General features: G+C 51.9%; 2 protein-coding genes across 4 annotated transcripts in view; one reads left to right on the plus strand and one right to left on the minus strand.

Moving 5' to 3' along the window:
- XPO7 (exportin 7) overlaps positions 1-15244 on the plus strand; it is a 51522-nt gene extending 36278 nt beyond the window's left edge. For all 3 annotated transcript variants that reach the window (XM_075723997.1, XM_075723998.1, XM_075723999.1), the window contains 15 exons: positions 54-189; positions 1167-1240; positions 2362-2442; positions 2951-3014; positions 4219-4327; positions 4828-4934; positions 5429-5517; positions 6251-6358; positions 7676-7758; positions 8325-8539; positions 9703-9841; positions 10187-10347; positions 12934-13032; positions 13369-13496; positions 13659-15244. In XM_075723997.1, coding sequence (XP_075580112.1) covers positions 54-189; positions 1167-1240; positions 2362-2442; positions 2951-3014; positions 4219-4327; positions 4828-4934; positions 5429-5517; positions 6251-6358; positions 7676-7758; positions 8325-8539; positions 9703-9841; positions 10187-10347; positions 12934-13032; positions 13369-13496; positions 13659-13752 — 1687 coding nt within the window. In that variant the 3' untranslated portion in view covers positions 13753-15244. The remainder of the gene's footprint in view (positions 1-53; positions 190-1166; positions 1241-2361; positions 2443-2950; positions 3015-4218; positions 4328-4827; positions 4935-5428; positions 5518-6250; positions 6359-7675; positions 7759-8324; positions 8540-9702; positions 9842-10186; positions 10348-12933; positions 13033-13368; positions 13497-13658) is intronic.
- Positions 15245-15646: 402 nt separating this feature from the next.
- Positions 15647-18025, minus strand: PBDC1 (polysaccharide biosynthesis domain containing 1). Its single transcript, XM_075724184.1, has 6 exons — positions 18011-18025; positions 17854-17934; positions 16329-16388; positions 16100-16240; positions 15901-16012; positions 15647-15753 (listed from the first exon to the last, which is right to left on the minus strand). The coding sequence occupies exons 1-6, from the start codon at positions 18023-18025 to the stop codon at positions 15647-15649; spliced, it is 516 nt and encodes a 171-aa protein (XP_075580299.1).
- Positions 18026-18048: the final 23 nt, after the last annotated feature.

An 18048-nucleotide genomic window follows, 5' to 3' on the forward strand; every position in this document is an offset into this window, starting at 1 on the left:
CTCCTTTCTCCCAGCGTCCATCAGCAAGGTGTGTTTTTCCCACCTCTCCCCAGGGTGCTGCAGCTGATGAACCTGACGGACTCTCGTCTGGCGCAAGCTGGGAATGAGAAGCTCGAGCTTGCCATGCTGAGCTTCTTTGAGCAGTTCCGGAAGATCTATATTGGAGATCAGGTGCAGAAGTCTTCCAAGGTAATCAGTCCCCTTGGCTATCTCTCTTTGGTGATACAAAGTCTAGCAATAGCTTCCCTTTTTAAACGGAAGCAAGCGGCATTACTTGTTTTCTCTTCTTTCTAGGCGAAAATATTTGAGACACCTGTCTGCTGTGTGTTCTAGATACATGTCTGGTGTTAACATTGCAAACCCTGAGCTGTTTTTGAAATACCATGTTCTGTATGTGTCAGGAAGGAGCCAGTGACTATGACAGTAGCCTACAACTTGAGACCTGGGTTCGGTTTTCTTATCTGCCAGGTTTCTGCTGTGACTTCAAATGAGTCCCTTAAGCCTATATACCTGTGAAAGTGTGCGAGTCGCACCACCTCGTACACCTGTGAGGAGCCTGAGCTTAGCATCTGTGCCTTGCTTCCTGGGTTCTGAAGTGAAGATAAATATCCGTTCTCTTCATCGCAAGGCGATTGTAGATGTACTGGACTTTGAATGCCTTGGTGCATCTTTAGAGATGCAAAATACCTTTTTTAAATTAAAAAAAATGTAAAGAATGGGCACATCACTACTCTAGAGTTAGATTCTCTTCCTTTCCAGTAACCTGCGACCTTCTTCCCCATCTCCCAGGCTTCAGAGCAGTGGTGTGACAAGGGGCTTAGAGTTCCAGACAAATTCACTAAGAAATGGCATGCAGGCGCAGGTGGAGGAGCACAGTTGTTACATCCCCTTTCCGTAGGAAAAGCAAGTGCTCCGGCTTCTGTGTACAGTATCTGAACCTGCTGTGACTAGCAATAGAAAAGAGGTAGCAGTGATTAGGGCAAGTGTTGGTCTGGATCAGATCACGAGCATCTCTGTGCGTTGTTTGACTGATCTGGGAAAGCCCAGAGCACACACCCTCCTGGGCACGTGTGCCACAAAGGGAGAACAAGTGAAAAACAAATAATCCTTGATCGTTACTTGTTTTGCTGACAGCTTTTAAATTGGTGTTATTTTTTCCCCTCCAGCTGTACCGCCGTCTCTCAGAGGTCCTGGGGTTGAATGATGAGACCATGGTCCTGAGCGTCTTCATAGGAAAAATGTAAGTGTTCCTGCTTGCAGGCATCAGAGATTCCAGGGTTTATTTGAAGGTGTAACCAGGAAAACTGGAATATGAGGGAGTGTTGTTCAGTCTAAAGCTAGTAACATCTGGCTACTCGAGAGAATTACAGCTTTTATCAGGGCTTAAGTCACGCGCAATATCCAGGATTGATTTATCCACCGTGGATTCTAGCCTGGGCTATGGAGACACAAAAATAAGCCGTACACCAGGATAATGGATTCTCTTTCCAGTGCCTGCTTAGTAAAACCAAAGTCAGGAGGGGACAGCCTCAAGCACTGATGCCCTATCACTTGACTATTGGCAATCACCAGCCACGAAAGCTCTGCGGGGAGGGGACTGCTCCTTCAAAGGTTTTCTTTGCAAATTGTGCTGTTCAGTACCAGAGTAGCACAAGTCCTTTTTTTTTTTTTTTTTTTTTAAAACTCTTCCAACTCTGGTAGGCACCCTCTTCAGCCTGTTCCTTGGCAGCTCTCCTCTGGACCAAACCTGTCGACTGGCTTTTTGTCATGTCTTTGGCAGCCTCCATTAGCATTTTGAACCAATTCAGTAGCTCCAGTGCTGACGCCCAGTGCCCTGCGCCTGGCGACGTCCAGCCGCTAGCTCCCCCTCAACTTCTTTAGCATCGCCCCTGTCTTTATGTGCATGGGGCCTTGCCTACCCTCGCGCGCCCCGGCTGCGCGTCATCCCCAAGGGGTGAAATGGCTCTCCTGGAAGAAGCAAGGGCTACTAGAATTCTGCAGCTGACAGTGGATGGTGCAGGTGCAGAATTGCATACGTCTGCATGTAGTCACTGCCGCAGAATTCTCTTACCCTTGCTGCAGAAACCAGCCCTGGAGTGCCACAGAATTCCAAGGGCCTGGGTATGGGCCAGTGTAGCTTGGGACCCAAGTAGTGAAGATTATCTGAAGGATAATTTTCTAGTCAACCAAATGTAAGTACAGTAATTTTATACCAATATTTTGTGGCTTGTGATGTCTGTGGTTTCGGTGGAGGGTGGAGCTGATGATGTTGGGTGACTTCTGAACTGGAAGAATCCGCCGCACAGCAAAGGGGAAGCTGAGCAAACCCCTCTGATCCATCCTTCTTGTCCTCTTCCCTAGCATCACCAACTTGAAGTACTGGGGTCGATGCGAGCCTATCACCTCCAAGACGCTGCAGCTGCTCAATGACCTCTCCATTGGATATCCTTTTCAGAAGAGCTGTTGGGTGTGCAGAACACTTAAACCTCAGGATGGGGGAAGAGTGACCCAGATGCTCGGCTGGAACAGGAGCACTCTGCGTCTAACAGATTGGTCAGCCGCTTCGTCTTCTGGGTAGCGGGAAGAGCAGAGTGCAAGTGCTCGGTCGACGTCTTTACCTAGCTGTTGAATTGCAGTGGATGGCTATAATGCAGTTATTTTTATTTTGGATCTTAATTGCTTTGTAGCTTACTTCCACAGTTAATTTGTTTACAGTCTGTCTTACGGTCTTCTGCTTGTTTGTCCTGACAGAGTAAATAAAAATGGTCAGTTCAGGTCTCTACTGTAGAGATGTATGTAACTTGGTTGCTCTTGAAGCAAACGGAAGAGAGGCTAGAACATACTGAATAATATAGATGTAAGTCCCCTTCAGTTTTGCCCTGGAAAGTGCTTTGCAAGCATTGCAAGGAGTTTTCTGCTGACTCTGCTGCTTCCTTAACACCCCCTTTACATACAGCAGTGTTAGAAAGCTGGTGAAACTGAGCGCCGTACAGTTCATGCTGAACAATCACACGGTAAGTCCTTTCACCTTCTGCTTTTCGTCTCACAGCAAACTCCTCTATCTGCCTTTGTGCAGCTGAGATAATCCCCTAATTTTAACACCTGGACACACTTTTGAAGTTGGCCTGTCTCCCAGATGCTGCCATCGTACTAGATGAGCCTCTAGAAAATGTGATCTGTGTTCCATCTCCTTTTTTTCAAAGCCTGCTCTTCATTTTTAAGGGGCTGTAATTACGTGGTCCCTTTCATCCCCGAAGGGTTAATGGGGGGGGTCTCTCTACTCTCCACTGAAAGACAGCCATCTCCAGAGTGAAATGCAGGAGACAGCTGATACTGCTGCACATGCAGGCAGACAGCAGTGAGCACTGTTTATGCAATTTAATGCGAAATGTAACAGCATTTCAGTGCCCCGGCTTTCATTCTAAAAGTGCTGATTGGGGAGAAGTGCCATCAGTTGCAGTGGTCAGGATAGCAGCCTTGTTCCTTGGTCACTACCGCTCTGGTACTCCCTGCGCGGATCTGGGGTGCTGACTTGAAATCAAAAATGTTAGAATGAGCAACTAGAAACCAGCAGCAAAGCATCAGATTTCTGACTTGCCTCTGGGAGCCTGTGGTCATTTGATGCTCCGATGCTGTGGCGATAGGACTCCAGCTCCACATCCAGCAGGTCTGCATTGGCTGAACGAGGCGCTGTATTCCTTGAGCTAGGGGATATTTTGCAGGCAGTCCCAGGTCCTGTGTTTGGCCCAGAAGCTGCGTTTGGCCTGCATTGTCTGGGGCTACTGTTTCCGTGGAGAATGTGGGCAGAGTAACTGGGGGTCTGTCTGCAGAGGGCTGGTTTTCAGCAACCTTAATGCCTGAAGGGTCCCCATGAGTGAGGGGGGGCAGATTGCTTCTGTGCTCTGGAGGCAAAGCGAGACTTCCTTGTTCATCTGGTCCTGGGGAATTCCGAGATGAAAGATGATAGCTGGTATCTTTGCCAGCAAGATAGGACGCTGCTCCGGGGTGTGCAGGTGCGGTCCCTGTTGCCCTCTGCTGGCCTGTTCTCCCGGATGGCTGACAGATGCGGTTAGCGAGATAACCGTGCAACTCCCCGCTTCCCATCCTTGCAACAGGCTTGGAATTACACAGGGGAACGCGGGATCCTCAGCCCTTGATACAGGAGCCCATTCAAGGTGGTGGTTTCCCTTTAACTCATCTCTTCTCTTCCATTTGCAGAGTGAGCACTTTTCCTTCCTGGGTATTAACAATCAGTCCAACCTGACTGACATGAGATGTCGGACTACATTCTACACTGCACTTGGGCGTCTTCTCATGGTGGATTTAGGTACTTGGGTCTTTTCCTGGGAACCAGAGCAAAATGCTGACTTTGTGGTTTGGACGCTGGGCTTTGCAGTATGCTGGGTCCTGCTATTTAGGGAGCTGTCAGCTCCTGCAGGAAAGGATGCTGGAATGGGAGAAGCCAAATGGGATAAGAAAACGGAGGGGAAAGGAGCTCAAGAGTGGGTTTGATGCTGTGTTGCTGCATACAGGTAGTCCAGAGGTGCACACCACCAAGACTGGGGCTAAATTTTTCCTTCATAATATTCCAAATATTTTTCAATATTCAATATTCCAAATATTTCCTGAGGTGGCAGGATTTGTTTTAAGTCTTTTCTCTAAGTTAAATATTGGCAGTGATAGATCACCGGTCTGGAAACCTGTGGTCTCCCTGCCTCTAGCTCCGTGGGTGAGCAATGTCTGAATGTCTAGCACAGGCAGTACTGCAGGGCGCAGGATGTGCACTCTACTTCCTCCTGATTTCTTTTTTCCCCCCACCTCTTTCAGGGGAAGATGAAGATCAGTATGAGCAGTTCATGCTTCCCCTCACAGCTGCCTTTGAGACTGTGGCACAGATGTTCAGCACAAATACTTTCAATGAACAAGAGGCAAAAGTAAGTTGGGCAGGACCTTCCCTGTTATCCATGCTCTCCCTGCTCTTTCCTTAGGGGCTTTGACATTTTCAGTTCAGACAGACAGGAGAGAGCCAGTAACTCCTGCAGAGCGAGAGCCTTTCTGCCCTCGGAGTGAGACAAGTAGATGCTGGAGTGATAGGTGCTTCTCTTTCAGTATATGGGGGAGCAGTGGTGTCCCTGTATTCCTTGGGGTCTAGGTGTAGTTCATAATTGACGCAGTGAGCCTCATCTGCCAGCTGTCCTTCTGCGGGGAATGAAATACCCCAGTACTGTCACTGCACTGGCTCAAATTAAAGAGGGCTTCTGGCACTGAAGAGGAAGAACTGTCCAACCTGGGATTGGCATCCGGCACAGAAAGGCTGTATTGCACTTGGGATTGGAGGAAGGGAAGCGGCTCTGGGCTGGTGGAGCCAGGGAGGGAGAGATGCATATGTGTGTTATGTTTTAACGTATCTTTTCTTTTTGCAATACAGAGAACTTTGGTTGGTTTGGTGAGAGACTTGAGGGGAATAGCCTTTGCCTTCAATGCCAAGACCAGCTTCATGATGCTGTTTGAGTGGATGTATCCTTCTACTGCCCTAAAACTTGAGTCATCCTGTCTGTCAGAGGGGAGAACTCTGGCTGGCTGCATCCAAATGCCCTATTTTCCCTGCTAAATCCTGACTGGGGTTTCTCTTCACTTTTATAGTGCTCGGTGTCCTGTCTCTAAGCCCTAAAATAGATTTGACTTGGTCTGTCAGCAACCAGGTCAACCTAGAAATCTGCTCAAAGCTGAACTGTTGGGGTTTTTCCGATTGGACCTAAAAAGATTTGACCTGTAAAGTACAAAGGCCTTTAACGGGATGCTTGTGTCTCAGCAGCAGCAAAAGCTTTCTTCTTGCTCGCTAAAGCCAACAGCAGTTAGTATCTTTGTCCTCTTGGTGAGAGCATAGCTGCTCAAAGAGCACCGTGTCTGGGCTCCAGATTTCTCTTTGGCTGGTAAAGGTCAGCTGTCTGTTGCAGTGACAGATCTTTGTATCTGTCTTCCCTTTCATTCAAAACGTTTCTGCTTCTGGTTTGTCCTAGTATAAGAAGTGTGTGTATGCAACTCCAACGGATGTAAGATTTTTTTTTTTAATTTTTTTCTTTTTCCTGTGATAGAGCAGACCCCAACAAGCAGCATCTCTGTTTAACCTCGTTAAGTAAGCTCCTTTGCAAGGTTAGGGTGCCAGTACACAAAATACGCCTTTTTGGTAGAAGTTGTAACCTTTTCTCTTCATCCAGAGCAACAAAGTTCCTTAGCTTTCACCTTGCAGATACCCATCCTACATGCCAATCCTCCAGCGGGCAATTGAACTCTGGTACCATGACCCAGCCTGCACTACACCTGTCCTCAAACTGATGGCCGAGTTGGTACATAACAGGTATGAACCTCCAGCATCTGAAAGCTGGCAGGGATTTGTGTCCATCTGCTGCTTCAGCCTTTGTGTGGGTGTTGGTGCCCACTTGCGTTTTCTCTACTTCAGTCTATTTATGCCATAAAGGCTGCCAAGGGGACAGGGGGGAAACTGGCGTTGTTTCATAGAATCATAGAATTGTTGAGGTTGGAAAAGACCTTTAAGATCATCCAGTCCAGCCATTAACCTAACACTACCAAGTCCACCACTAAACGGATTAAGGGTAGAGTAATAATGAATTTCATGTTTCCTGGCTTGGTGGCTGGATTATTTTTTAATGAAAGTAAAACTAGGAACCATAGTAGGGATTTTTCAGTAGGAAATTTCAGTAGGGAAGAAAATGTAACGGTTCAGATATCAGCTGTGTCATGACTCGGACCAAGAGACACGATCAATAAGCACTGAATTTATTCAGCATCTGCTTCCAAGGACAGTGCTATAAGATGGAGGCAGGCAACTCATGTTAATTTTTAAAACCTGTGTTTAAAATGAGTGGTGTTCTCTCTGGCAGCCAGGTGACCACTTTTGCTTTTTAGCCCTTTTTGCCAGCAGAGAGATACCTCTGATGCTATTCAGATAATTCAGAAGCTGTCTAATCTGGCAGTGGAAGGTTGCCAAGATGTTGCTCTGGCTTACAGCCAGCTGAACACAACCCTATAGGAAGGGCCCGTTGTTAGAGCCGAGTGGAAGGGACACAAGGTTCAGATGCAGTCATTTGAGAGTTGACTCTCCGTGCTTGTCAGACTGTTTGCCACATCCGAGCGGCATCTTTGCAGTAGGACAATCCTTACTGGAATACGTCCACTCATTTATTTCAGAGGTGAACTGGACAACTTGCTGCGCTTCAATTGTAAGATCTATTCACTGTAGGGGGAAAAAATGCCAAGCTCTGAATTCTTGGTCGTGTTATGAATAGGAGCTAGTCAGCCTGCCCTACAATGCTGCTTCCAAGATGTTTGCTGTGTTTGTGTACAGTAGCCTAGTGACTATTGCCAAGACAGGATTTCCAGCCTCGATCCTGTAATATTCCTAACGTCTGTGAAATATAGGCCCTTTCTTCTGCGACAGCAGAGCTTGTCTGTCCCTAAGTGGCTGTGTCCTGTCTGGCTTTGGTATGAACAGAGTATTTTCTACCAGACCCGGGTGTTTTGTTGAACTCTGGGGAGCAGCCCCGGGAGGAGGGTGCCCCAGCACGCAGCAGCACATGGAGGTGCTGGAGTATTAGCTTTTATTTTTACTCCCAGGTATGTTTGAGCTCCAGTTTATTCCCTGTCTTTCCATTAGATCCCAACGGCTGCAGTTTGATGTGTCCTCACCGAATGGCATCCTGCTCTTCCGAGAAACAAGTAAAATGATAACTACGTATGGTGAGTATCCAGCAGGTGGGATCCGGGCAGGCTCGCTCTGCCCTTGACTCCTCCGCTTGCTTGAGGAGTGAGGGCTGGGGCACTTGCCAGCTCAGAGAGCGAGCCCGGGTTTGGAAGCAGTGCCAAATCACTTGCTGAATGCATACTTAGATACGGGAAGATGCTTCTGCTTGAAGTGCTGGGTAGGCAGGCAAGCAGGAGGGGCAGGGTGTTTGCCATGCAAATTGAGGGAGAAAATGACAGCAAAGGAGCAGGAGCCCAGCCAAGCTCCTTGTGAGTGTGCAAGGTGACATGGGGTGAACCCGTGAAGCAAAGGGAGAGCGATCCTGGCCTTTTGCAGTCCTGTTTCCACAGCAAAATTACGTGCAGTTGTGTTCTCCCATGGTTCCTAGTAGAGTCCCATTTTTAACTTGTAACTTAACCTTTGGCTGGGCAATAAGTCCTTGGTGCTTGTGGCTGACTTCAGCCACCCCTTATGGCTCTACTGTTGTTTTTCCTGCACCCTGGGGGAGACAGGGTTTGGATGTGGTTGCTGAAATACTGAGTCCGCTTCTGTGCTCACGCAGGAAATCGTATCTTAACGCTTGGGGAGGTCCCAAAGGATCAAGTCTATGCCTTGAAGCTCAAAGGGATTTCCATCTGCTTCTCTATGCTGAAGGCCGCACTGAGCGGAAGCTACGTCAACTTTGGGGTCTTCCGTCTGTACGGGGATGATGCACTGGACAATGCCTTGCAAACTTTTATCAAGCTTCTGCTTTCCATCCCTCACAGTGACCTTCTGGTAAGCTGACACCCGTGATTAGCAGTGTAAACACGTGGCTAGGGAAGACAGGGTTGGAAGATTATACAGTAAAGGAATACTTTAATCACAGAGACGAGTGAACTTGTGCCACTTCCTGGAACCCCAGCTATAGGCACAGGCCAGCAGGAAATTACAGCTCCTGGAATGTGCAGCGGCAGGCCCTGCGTGAAGGCTGTAACCCCACCACCCGAGGCCCCGCTGGGCAGCCCCAGCGCTCAGCTCTCCAGCGGGGTACGCTCCAAGTCTCAGCAGGGCAATTACCAAAATAATTCCTCCTCTATCTGAAAAACACTTCCTGCGAGTGAAGGATTGTTCTTCCTGTATTGCCTGTGGGCAGAGATCTCGATGCATCAGCAATTACAGTGCAACCTGCTTGCTGAAGACATCACCTACAGAGTCTTGCTCCTATCCAGACCTTGTATACAGAAATCCATTTTGCAGCAGAGCTTTGAGACCCACCAGCACGGTCCTACTTGGCAAAATATGGAGGAGGGCAGCGTATATTCCTCCCAAGTCTTCCATAGCAGGATCTGAAAGAAGTTGTTGCCATCTCTGTGACTGCATTCAGCATGTTCTTGATTTAATAGACCGCTGGCCAAACCATTGCTCTTGAGACACGCAGCTCAAATACAACTCTTGAGACGGGGCTGCGTTGCAGGACTCCCAGCAGAGTCCCCCCGAGTCTGGGGGCTGCTGAGGGGTCTGTGGCACCGACTGCAGCGCAGGCTGCTGAACCCAGCACTGCGCATGTTGATTTTGCTGTCATCTGGCACTCTGCGCGGACACCTGGAGAGCCATTCCTATCTCCGCATCTCCAGGACTGGCACTAGTCAGCTAACGCTCCCCATTTAGAAAAGAGCAAAGCAGTGGGGGAAGATGGTTTGATATAACAGTGTTGGGAACCTGCTGGGCCGTTGTTGCTGGAGCCTGTTTGGAAGGCTCTTGGTGGGGGAGAAGTGGGGAAAATATGTTGGCCCATAAATTATGCTGTGAGAGAGGTTGGTTTGTTCTCTTTCCAAGAGATTCAGTAAGCATTTTTCAGGTGATTAATGAATGGGTTGGGTCTAGCAGAAAGCCTTAACTGATGGTTACGGGCTAGCCATGAGGCCTTTAAAAGTCTTTCTCTCTTCCTTTCTCTGCAGGATTATCCCAAGCTCAGCCAGTCATACTATTCCTTGCTGGAAGTTCTTACCCAGGACCACATGAACTTTATAGCCAGTCTGGAGCCTCATGTAATCATGTATATTCTCTCTTCCATTTCAGAAGGCCTCACTGCACTAGGTAACCACTTCTGCTCTCTGTTGTGCTCTTAGGGCTTTGATTTGCAAGCAGGGAAAGATTTTGGTTGCTTTGAATGCCTGGTATTTCAGGCTGACAGATAAATTAAGACATACCTTGTGAATGGGTGGAGGAGTTTCACCTCTGTTAAAGCTGGAACATTAGAGATAGCGAATGTGGCGGTGAGGAGGTTGCTGACCTGTTTCGGGTTAGCTGGTTCTTGCTTGTGAAGTCCTTAAAAGGACTCGGATAAATGGCGGTGTTTCCCTGGGAGCCTGCCCAGGTGCATCTGCGCAAGGGAAATGGCTGGCAGCACCCCAATATCTTCCCCCTCTCCTATTCTTGCAGACACCATGGTTTGCACAGGCTGCTGCTCCTGTTTGGACCACATTGTCACCTATCTCTTCAAGCAGCTGTCTCGCAGCACCAAGAAGAGGACCACACCTCTGACCCAGGAGAGCGACCGGTTCCTGCACATTATGCAGCAGCACCCGGAGATGATTCAGCAGGTAAAGACTGAAGGCGTAGGGCCTTGTTGTGGCATGGCGTGGTAAACTCCCAGATAAGCCCTGAATTTTCTTAGCGTGATGTAATGTGGGGGCTGCATGCTCCCTGCTCTAGAGCCCCAGGCCTTTCCAGAGCAAAAAGGATTTTTTGCTAGTATTGCATCTCTCCTACGCATTCATCGTATGGTAGATCTGATTCAAAGCCTTGTTTCAGGGCTGTGGTTCTCCCTGTGCAAGGAACACCATTTTTGCATTTCAGATATGAAAGGAAGTAGCCAAAAATGAGCTTTTGTCTTTTTTTTTTTTTTTTTTTTAAAAAAAAAAAAAGAGAAACACAGTTATGGGTGGTGCTGGCAGTTCATAGAAACGAAGCCAGGAAACATACCTTCAACCAGAGAGCATGTGCTCTTCTGCTGCTTTAAAAAAAAAAAAAAAATCAGGCTTTGTTTAAATCCCTGGAACAATTCAGTGGTACATGTGCACTCACAGCAGAGCAGGCGCCATGGGGTCCCCGTGCTTAACAAGGCTCTGCGTAGACTTCAGCATACGGGAGCAATCTCTCTGCCGTGGCGCTCGTGTCGGGACAACGTGGAGGTTGGGTTTGCAGCCTGTTGGAGCACGTGCTGCCTTGGCACTGTTCATGCCTGCCTTCAGAATGGCCTCTGCAGGGCGAATTTGATAATCGGGGGTTTGTTTTTTTTTTTTTACATGCTGGTAGCACATCTGCCATCTGTCTCCTGCTTCCATCCGCAACACCTCCGATACTCACGGAGCTTGCTGGGATTTGTCTTCTCTCTGAGTCAGGAGTGTGTGCAGTGGCAGGGGATCAATAGCGAGCTGAGACATTTTCCTTGCTTACATCAGGCTTAGCTCAGCATATACCTACATGTACCGCGTAGTTCAGGTACCTCTGTGTCACTTAATGACATGTGTTTCTGCTCACAGAGGTTTAGGTGCTCCAGAGGGCCCTGCGTCGGGGTCTGAATATCCATACCTTATAGCAAAACACTTACATGCCTCTTGCCTGGCTGTACTGCTTTGAACACCAGTGCTCGGTGCATTTCTGACGGCGTTATCCAGCTTCACTCGCTGGTGCATGTCAGCGTGACTCCCACGTGAAAGCAGGGAATATTGTTCTGCCTTTGCTGATGTATCGAATGCAAAGAGAAACAGTGTTTTGGGGGGCTAGAAGCTGTGTTTTCTGAGGATTAAAAAGAGAAACTGCATCTTCTAAACCAGCTAGGTTAGATACTGGCATTAGCCTAAGGAGGCTGTGGAAGGGAACGCAGACACCCCTAATGTGGACTAGAGGAGGCTCCCCAGGGCACCACGGCACGTGCTCTCTGCATTTAAGCACTTGCTCTTACCTTGTTTAAGTGAAGATGAGACAATCATAGAATCATTTAGGTTGGAAAAGACCTTTAAGATCATCCAGCCCAACCATTAACCTAACACTACCAAGTCCACACTAAACCAATTACGGGGAGAGTAGCAATTTCGTGTTTCCTGGCTTGGTGGCTGGATTATTTTCAATGAAAGTAAGAACTAGGAATCATTAAGGTTGGAAAGGATCTCTAAGATCATCAGTCCAACATCAACCCAACACCCCCATGCCCACTAAACCATGTCCCCAAGTGCCACCTCTGCCCGTTTTTTGAACACTTCCAGGGATGGGGACTCCCCCACCTCTCTGGGCAGCCTGCTCCAATGCTTGACTGCCCATTCCGTGAAGAAATTTTTCCTAATAGCCAATCGAAACCTGCCCTGATGCAGCTTGAGCCCATTTCCTCTTGTCCTATCGCTAACTACTTGGGAGAAGAGCCCAACACCCCCCTCCCTGCCCCCTCCTGTCAGGCAGCTGTAGAGAGCGATCAGGTCTCCCCTCAGCCTCCTCTTCTCCAGGCTGAACACCCCCAGCTCCCCCAGCTGCTCCCCACCAGCCCTGTGCTCCAGACCCTTCCCCAGCTCCGTTGCCCTTCTCTGGACACGCTCCAGCACCCCAATGTCCTCCTTGTGCTGAGGGGCCCAAAACTGGACACAGCATTCCAGGTGTGGCCTCATCTCTTTCCCCTGGCTGCCTTAGGGCAGGATGGAGTGTGTCAGGAATAAAATCATAGAATTGTTTAGGTTGGAAAAGATCTTTAAGATCAAGTCCAACCGTTAACCTAGCACTGCCAAGTCCACCACTAAACCATGTCCCTAAGCACCGCAGCTACACATCTGTTAAATATCTCCAGGGAGGGGGACTCCACCGCTTCCCTGGGCAGCCTGTCCCGGTGCTTGATGACCCTTTTGGTGAAGAAACTTTTCCTAATAGCCAATCTAAACCTTCCGTGGCACAGCTTGAAGCCATTTCTTCATATTCTAAGAGCTTTCAGCACCTCCTCCACGTGCCTTCAGTGAAGTTCTCCACTTCATGGGGGCTCCAGGTCCTCCTCGTGTTCCATGATGCCGAGAGCTCCGTAGCATTGAGGCTCCAACACTGGGAGCATCAAAGGCGAATCGTTGCTCCTGAGCCCGCACGGTGCCGTGGTGAGGAGAGAGCTGGGATGGAAGGGCTGGTTTTAAACCTCGCTCTCCCTCTTCCAGATGCTGTCAACAGTGCTGAATATCATCATCTTTGAGGACTGCAGGAACCAGTGGTCAATGTCTCGGCCTCTGCTCGGCTTGATATTGCTCAACGAAAAGGTAAACGTCGTGCCCTCCCATTGCAGCTGGAGGAGCTGTCTGGGCTTGAATGATGCTGGAGCCTTCGGGCTGAAGGGAGCAGAACGGTGTCAGAGCGGGTGGTTGGGAAGTCGGCACTTGGAGAGCTTGTGTGTCGAGGGAAGGGTGTCCAGCCCTCCCCTGCAGTAGCCTTGGCGCTAAGGAATCCTCTTAACTTTTGTAAGGGCACTAGAAGTCACCTGAAGAGCTGTAACACGTTTCCTCCCTCTTCCCAAGAGCCTGTTACGCGTGCTCTGTCCCAAAGGCAAGGTGACGATTCAGCTGAAAATTAACCCATCCTTCTCTTGTCTCGCCCAGTATTTCTCCGACTTGAGGAACAGTATAGTGAACAGCCAGCCTCCGGAGAAGCAGCAGGCGATGCACCTCTGCTTTGAGAACCTCATGGAAGGCATTGAACGCAACCTCCTAACCAAGAACAGGGACAGGTCAGTACGGGTCAGAGACCCTTTTGTGGGGCTGAGCCCAGCCCGAGGCGCGCCGAAGCCCACAGCTTAACGCAGAAGCGCAGACTCACGGGGAGCAAAAAAAAATCACAGGCGGATCAGGGCAACCTCCTGCTCCAACACGCTGCTCTGCCTTTTCCTTAGGTTTACGCAAAACCTGTCGGCGTTCAGGCGAGAGGTGAACGACTCCATGAAGAACTCCACCTACGGCGTGAACAGCAACGATATGATGAGCTGACGTCTCCCAACTCCACCTGTACAGAGCAGCATCTCTTTGGCCTGGCCCAGAGGGGTTACCGTTTCCGATGGAAAGAAAAGAGGGCGTTTCTAATCCCTGCTCTTCCCCAGGGCTGGATTGCGGCGCTCGCTTTGGGCCGTACTCCACGTCCCGAGGGAGGAGGGAACAGGAGGGGTGGTTGAGCTCACCGGGGCAGGGTGCTTCTGTTTCCGTGGGAGGGGGTGGAAGGGCATAAGCCAGGTGCAAGAATCCAGCGTCTCCCTACCCGAATGTCTGCGTGGAACGCCAGCGCTCTGCTGCAGCCTGCCTTGTATAAACATGTACATTTTTTCATAACATTTTGAACAAGGTTTATATTGACTCAGTTTAAAAAAAAAAAAAGAAAAAAAAAGTGTGATTGAAATTTTTACAGAGTCCTGGTGCACCGGTGCTGGCGTGAGGGTTGTGTATGCGAGTGAGGAAAGCGTGTCCTGCAGGCCTGAAGCTTTACTGGGCGAGGGGTGGGTGTGTGAAAGTGCAGAGATATATTTAGTGACAAGTGTAGAGAGAAGAAAAAAAAAAAAAAAGAAAAAAAAATTCAACAACAACAAAAAAAAAGGCATTGTAAAATTCCAAATGTATATTTTTTCTTATTAAGCCCCTTGAAATCACGACTTCCTGTTACTGTCTTGCCCTTGTTATTAGGAACTCTAAGCCATGCCGCGTGATCTTTCATTCGTGCTTGCTCGTGGGTGTCTCTCCCGTCCCCCGGTGTAGCAGTAGGCGCTGTCCCCTCGTCAACCCGCTTCTCGCAGGGCCCTCGCCTCCGGACCGACGCCGCGCCAGCCGCCTGCCCAGCGGCACTCTCCTCAATCTGCCTTCTTTTCTTTTATTTTGGGGTTTGGTGGTTGGTTTGGGTTTGTTTTTTTTTTTTTTTTTCCTTCCCCCCCATCTCAGTCGAGCGGGAAGCGCGCGGCGGGGACGCTCGGGAGCTCGCAGCAGCACACGCCTGCGCCCAGCCCGAGCCCGCAGCGCAGGGCTGCCGCCTCGGAGGGTTCTTAATAACAAGGTTTGCCTAGCATGAAGTATTTAACACCCCCTTTAAAATCTTTAAAATGACTCCGTATTTTTTTTTTATTTTTTTTTTCCCCCTAAGTCACCATAATAAATGTTTTGGATATAAAATTGACTTACAGAGGAAAGCTGATGGGGGAGGGAACCTGTTTGCCTTGTACTTTTTCCACTGTTGTTGCTGCTAGTCGTGTGCATCCTCTTGCTCAGCTCTACCCACAGACACTCGGTCCTTAGGGCTTCAGTTTCTCTTCCCAGACACCACCTACTCTTTAATTTTATTTTTCTTTTTTTTTTTTTTTTTTTTGTTTTCTTTCCTCTGGCGATTGTGTGTTGGGTCCTTTTTCTCGCGTGAGCAGATTGCTGGTTGACTTGTAAGGGTGTTTGCTGCATACAGTGTAAGCATTGTGACTGCAAATAAAACTTCAATGGTTTCTACTGAGCCGTGTCTGCCTGGGCATCGTCGCCTGCGCGCGGAGCTTGCCCCTGCCTGCTCGGGGGCGAGTTTTTCCAAGTGAAGTGGGTTTGAAAAAAAAAAAAAAGCATATTTAATCGCGTGGGTAGATCGTACTCTGGCGCGGGGGCCTTTTGCGGCGCAGGCAAAGGTCTAGCCAAAATCAAAGTGGATTCAGCGATACTTCTTAGCGGTTTTGGTCTTTCTAGGGAATGACCCTTTCAACACCTGCAGCACGAGGAATTTTTTTTTTTTTTTTTTACAAAACATTTATTTACAGTCTGCAGACAGCATCTGAACTGGGAGGAGCGGGGAAGGCGGGTACAGTCCTGCTCTCCCCCTGCCCGGGCAGGGGCACTCTGCCCCTCCTGGGTTCGGCACCGGGGGATCTCACCCCGATGCCGCTTCCCCCGGCGCCCTGGCGCTGCTGTAGACGATGCTGTTACAGCCCTCCCTGTTGCGAGCGATTTCGATGGCGAAAAACTGGATTCTGGTGGCTAGAAAGGGGAGAGGAAAAACATAACAGAGCAAATCCGTGGGTTCAGCTTCCGTGTAGCCTCGTGCACCCCTTTTTTAGCGGGGAGGGCGCTGGCTCCAGCCTGCACCGCGGCTCTCCGAGCCCGGCCGCGCCGGCCCTCGCTCACCGAAGATGGTGTTCTCCTCCGTGTAGTCTTTTCGGCAGTCGAGGCGGAGCAGGGTGCCGTAGTTGAAATCCTCCACCACCCCCTCGAACCGCAGGCAGAACGGGCGCCATTTCTAGGGAGAGAAGCATCCGCATCCCTGGAGCCCGGGGAAAGGGGCAGGGGGGAAATTCGCGTGTGCGCGTCCCTGCTCCCCACCCACCTCCTTGGCAGGCTCCGATTTGAGCTCTTCTGGGTCGAGCACATCGATTTTAAGATCCCTGAAGGTTTTCCTGAACTCGCTGTAGATCTGGTCGTCCACTTTGGTGAGGTTTAGAAACTTGGGGTCGACGGAGGAGATGAGCTACGCAGGAAGACTAAAGAATTAAGCATTGCCCCCCCCCCCGCTCCCCATGAGCCCCCCACCACCTTGCTTCCCCCCCAGGACTCACGTTGAAGTAGACCTGGGCGTGCTGGTGCGCCTTCATGGCCCAGGCGAGCTCCACGCGGGGCTGCGGAGGCAGGATTGGGGTCACCCGGGGGGTCCCCTCCTCCCCTTGGGGGGTGTGTGGGGGCAAAGGGAATGGGGGGCAAAGCGGGGACAGCGTGTGGGTGATGGGGGGGGGTCTGCGGCCAAAGAGACCCCCCCTGCCACAGCCAGGGTGGGGGTTCACAGGTGATGCGATGGGCCTGCAAACCCCAAAGCACCCCATCCTGTGCGGGACCCCCCTGGTGCTGGGTCCCCCCTCTGCGGGCTGACAGCCCCTCGGTGCTGGGGACCCCCCAGGACTGGGACTCCTCTCCTGGGGCTGAGACCCCCACCAGTGTAGGGAACCCCTCTGGGCTAGGACCCCCTCCCTGGGCTGGGGACCCCCCCTCCTCTCCCAGGACTGGGACATCCCCTCCCCTGGGGCTGGGACCCCCCTGGACTGGGAACCCCCAGGGCTGGGACCCCACCCCTGGGGCTGGGATCCCCTCCCCCAGGACTGGGACCCCCTTGGGACTGGGACCCTCCTGGACTGGGACCTCCCCCTGGGTCTGGGACCCCCCCAGGACTGGGACCCCCCCCAGGACTGGGACCCTCCTGGACTGGGATCCCCCCGGGTCTGGGACCCCGCCCTGGACTGGGACCCCCCATGGGGCTGGGACCCCCCCCAGGACTGGGGCCCCCCCGGGTCTGGGACCCCCCTCAGGACTGGGACCCTCCTGTACTGGGACCCCCCTCAGGACTGGGACCCCCATGGGACTGAGACCCCCCTGGACTGGGACCCCCCAAGACTGGGACTCCCCTGGGACTGAGACCCTCCAGGACTGGGATCCCCACCCCACCCCCAGGACTGGGACTCCCTGGGACTGAGACCCCCCAGGACTGGGCACCCCCTGGGACTGGGACCCTCCACAGGACCAGGACCCTCCGGGACTGGGACTCCCTGGGACTGGGACCCCCCCCCCAGGACCACGACCCTCTGGGACTGGGACCCCCCCAGGACTGGGAACCCCCAGGACTGGGACCCCCCCCAGGACTGGGAGCCCCCAGGACTGGGAACCCCCAGGACCGGGACCCTCCTGTACCGGGACCCCGCAGGACTGGGACCCCCCCCCCAGGACTGGGAACCCCCAGGACTGGGACCCCCCTGGGACTGGGAACCCCCATGGGGCTGGGAACCCCCAGGACCGGGACCCTCCTGTACCGGGACCCCGCAGGACTGGGACCCCCCCCAGGACCGGGACCCTCCGGGACTGGGACCCCCGGGACTGGGACCCCCCAGGACAGGGACCCCCCAGGACAGGGACCCCCCGGGGCTGGGACCCCCCGGGACTGGGACCCCCCAGGACCGGGACCCCCCAGGACCGGGAACCCCCGGGGCTGGGACTCCCGGGACTGGGACCCCCCAGGACAGGGACCCCCCGGGGCTGGGCCCCCCCCGGGCTGGCACCCCCCCGTCCCGGGGCCCCCCCTGCCGCCCCCGCACTCACATCGTTGCCGAAGGCCTCGGCCGGCAGCGACAGGGCGTGAGCGGCCGCCGCGGCCTCGCCGGGTCCCTGCGCGGGGAGAAGCTGCTGAGGGACCGGAGGGGCGACCCCGGCCCGGGCCCCGGGCCCCCCGGCCGCCCCCCCGGCCCCCCGGCCCCACCAGCCCCGCCGCCATCATCGCCAGCGCTGCCGGGAGCC

This window comes from Pelecanus crispus, chromosome 21 (assembly GCF_030463565.1).
Source record: "Pelecanus crispus isolate bPelCri1 chromosome 21, bPelCri1.pri, whole genome shotgun sequence".
Taxonomy (NCBI): domain Eukaryota; kingdom Metazoa; phylum Chordata; class Aves; order Pelecaniformes; family Pelecanidae; genus Pelecanus; species Pelecanus crispus.

Coding starts and splice junctions, on each gene's coding strand:
- PBDC1 (XM_075724184.1), bottom strand. Junction 16,389..17,853: donor CCGAGGCCTTCGGCAACGAT/GTGAGTGCGGGG, acceptor CTGCCTCCGCAG/CCCCGCGTGGAGCTCGCCTG. Junction 16,241..16,328: donor ACGCCCAGGTCTACTTCAAC/GTGAGTCCTGGG, acceptor CTTCCTGCGTAG/CTCATCTCCTCCGTCGACCC.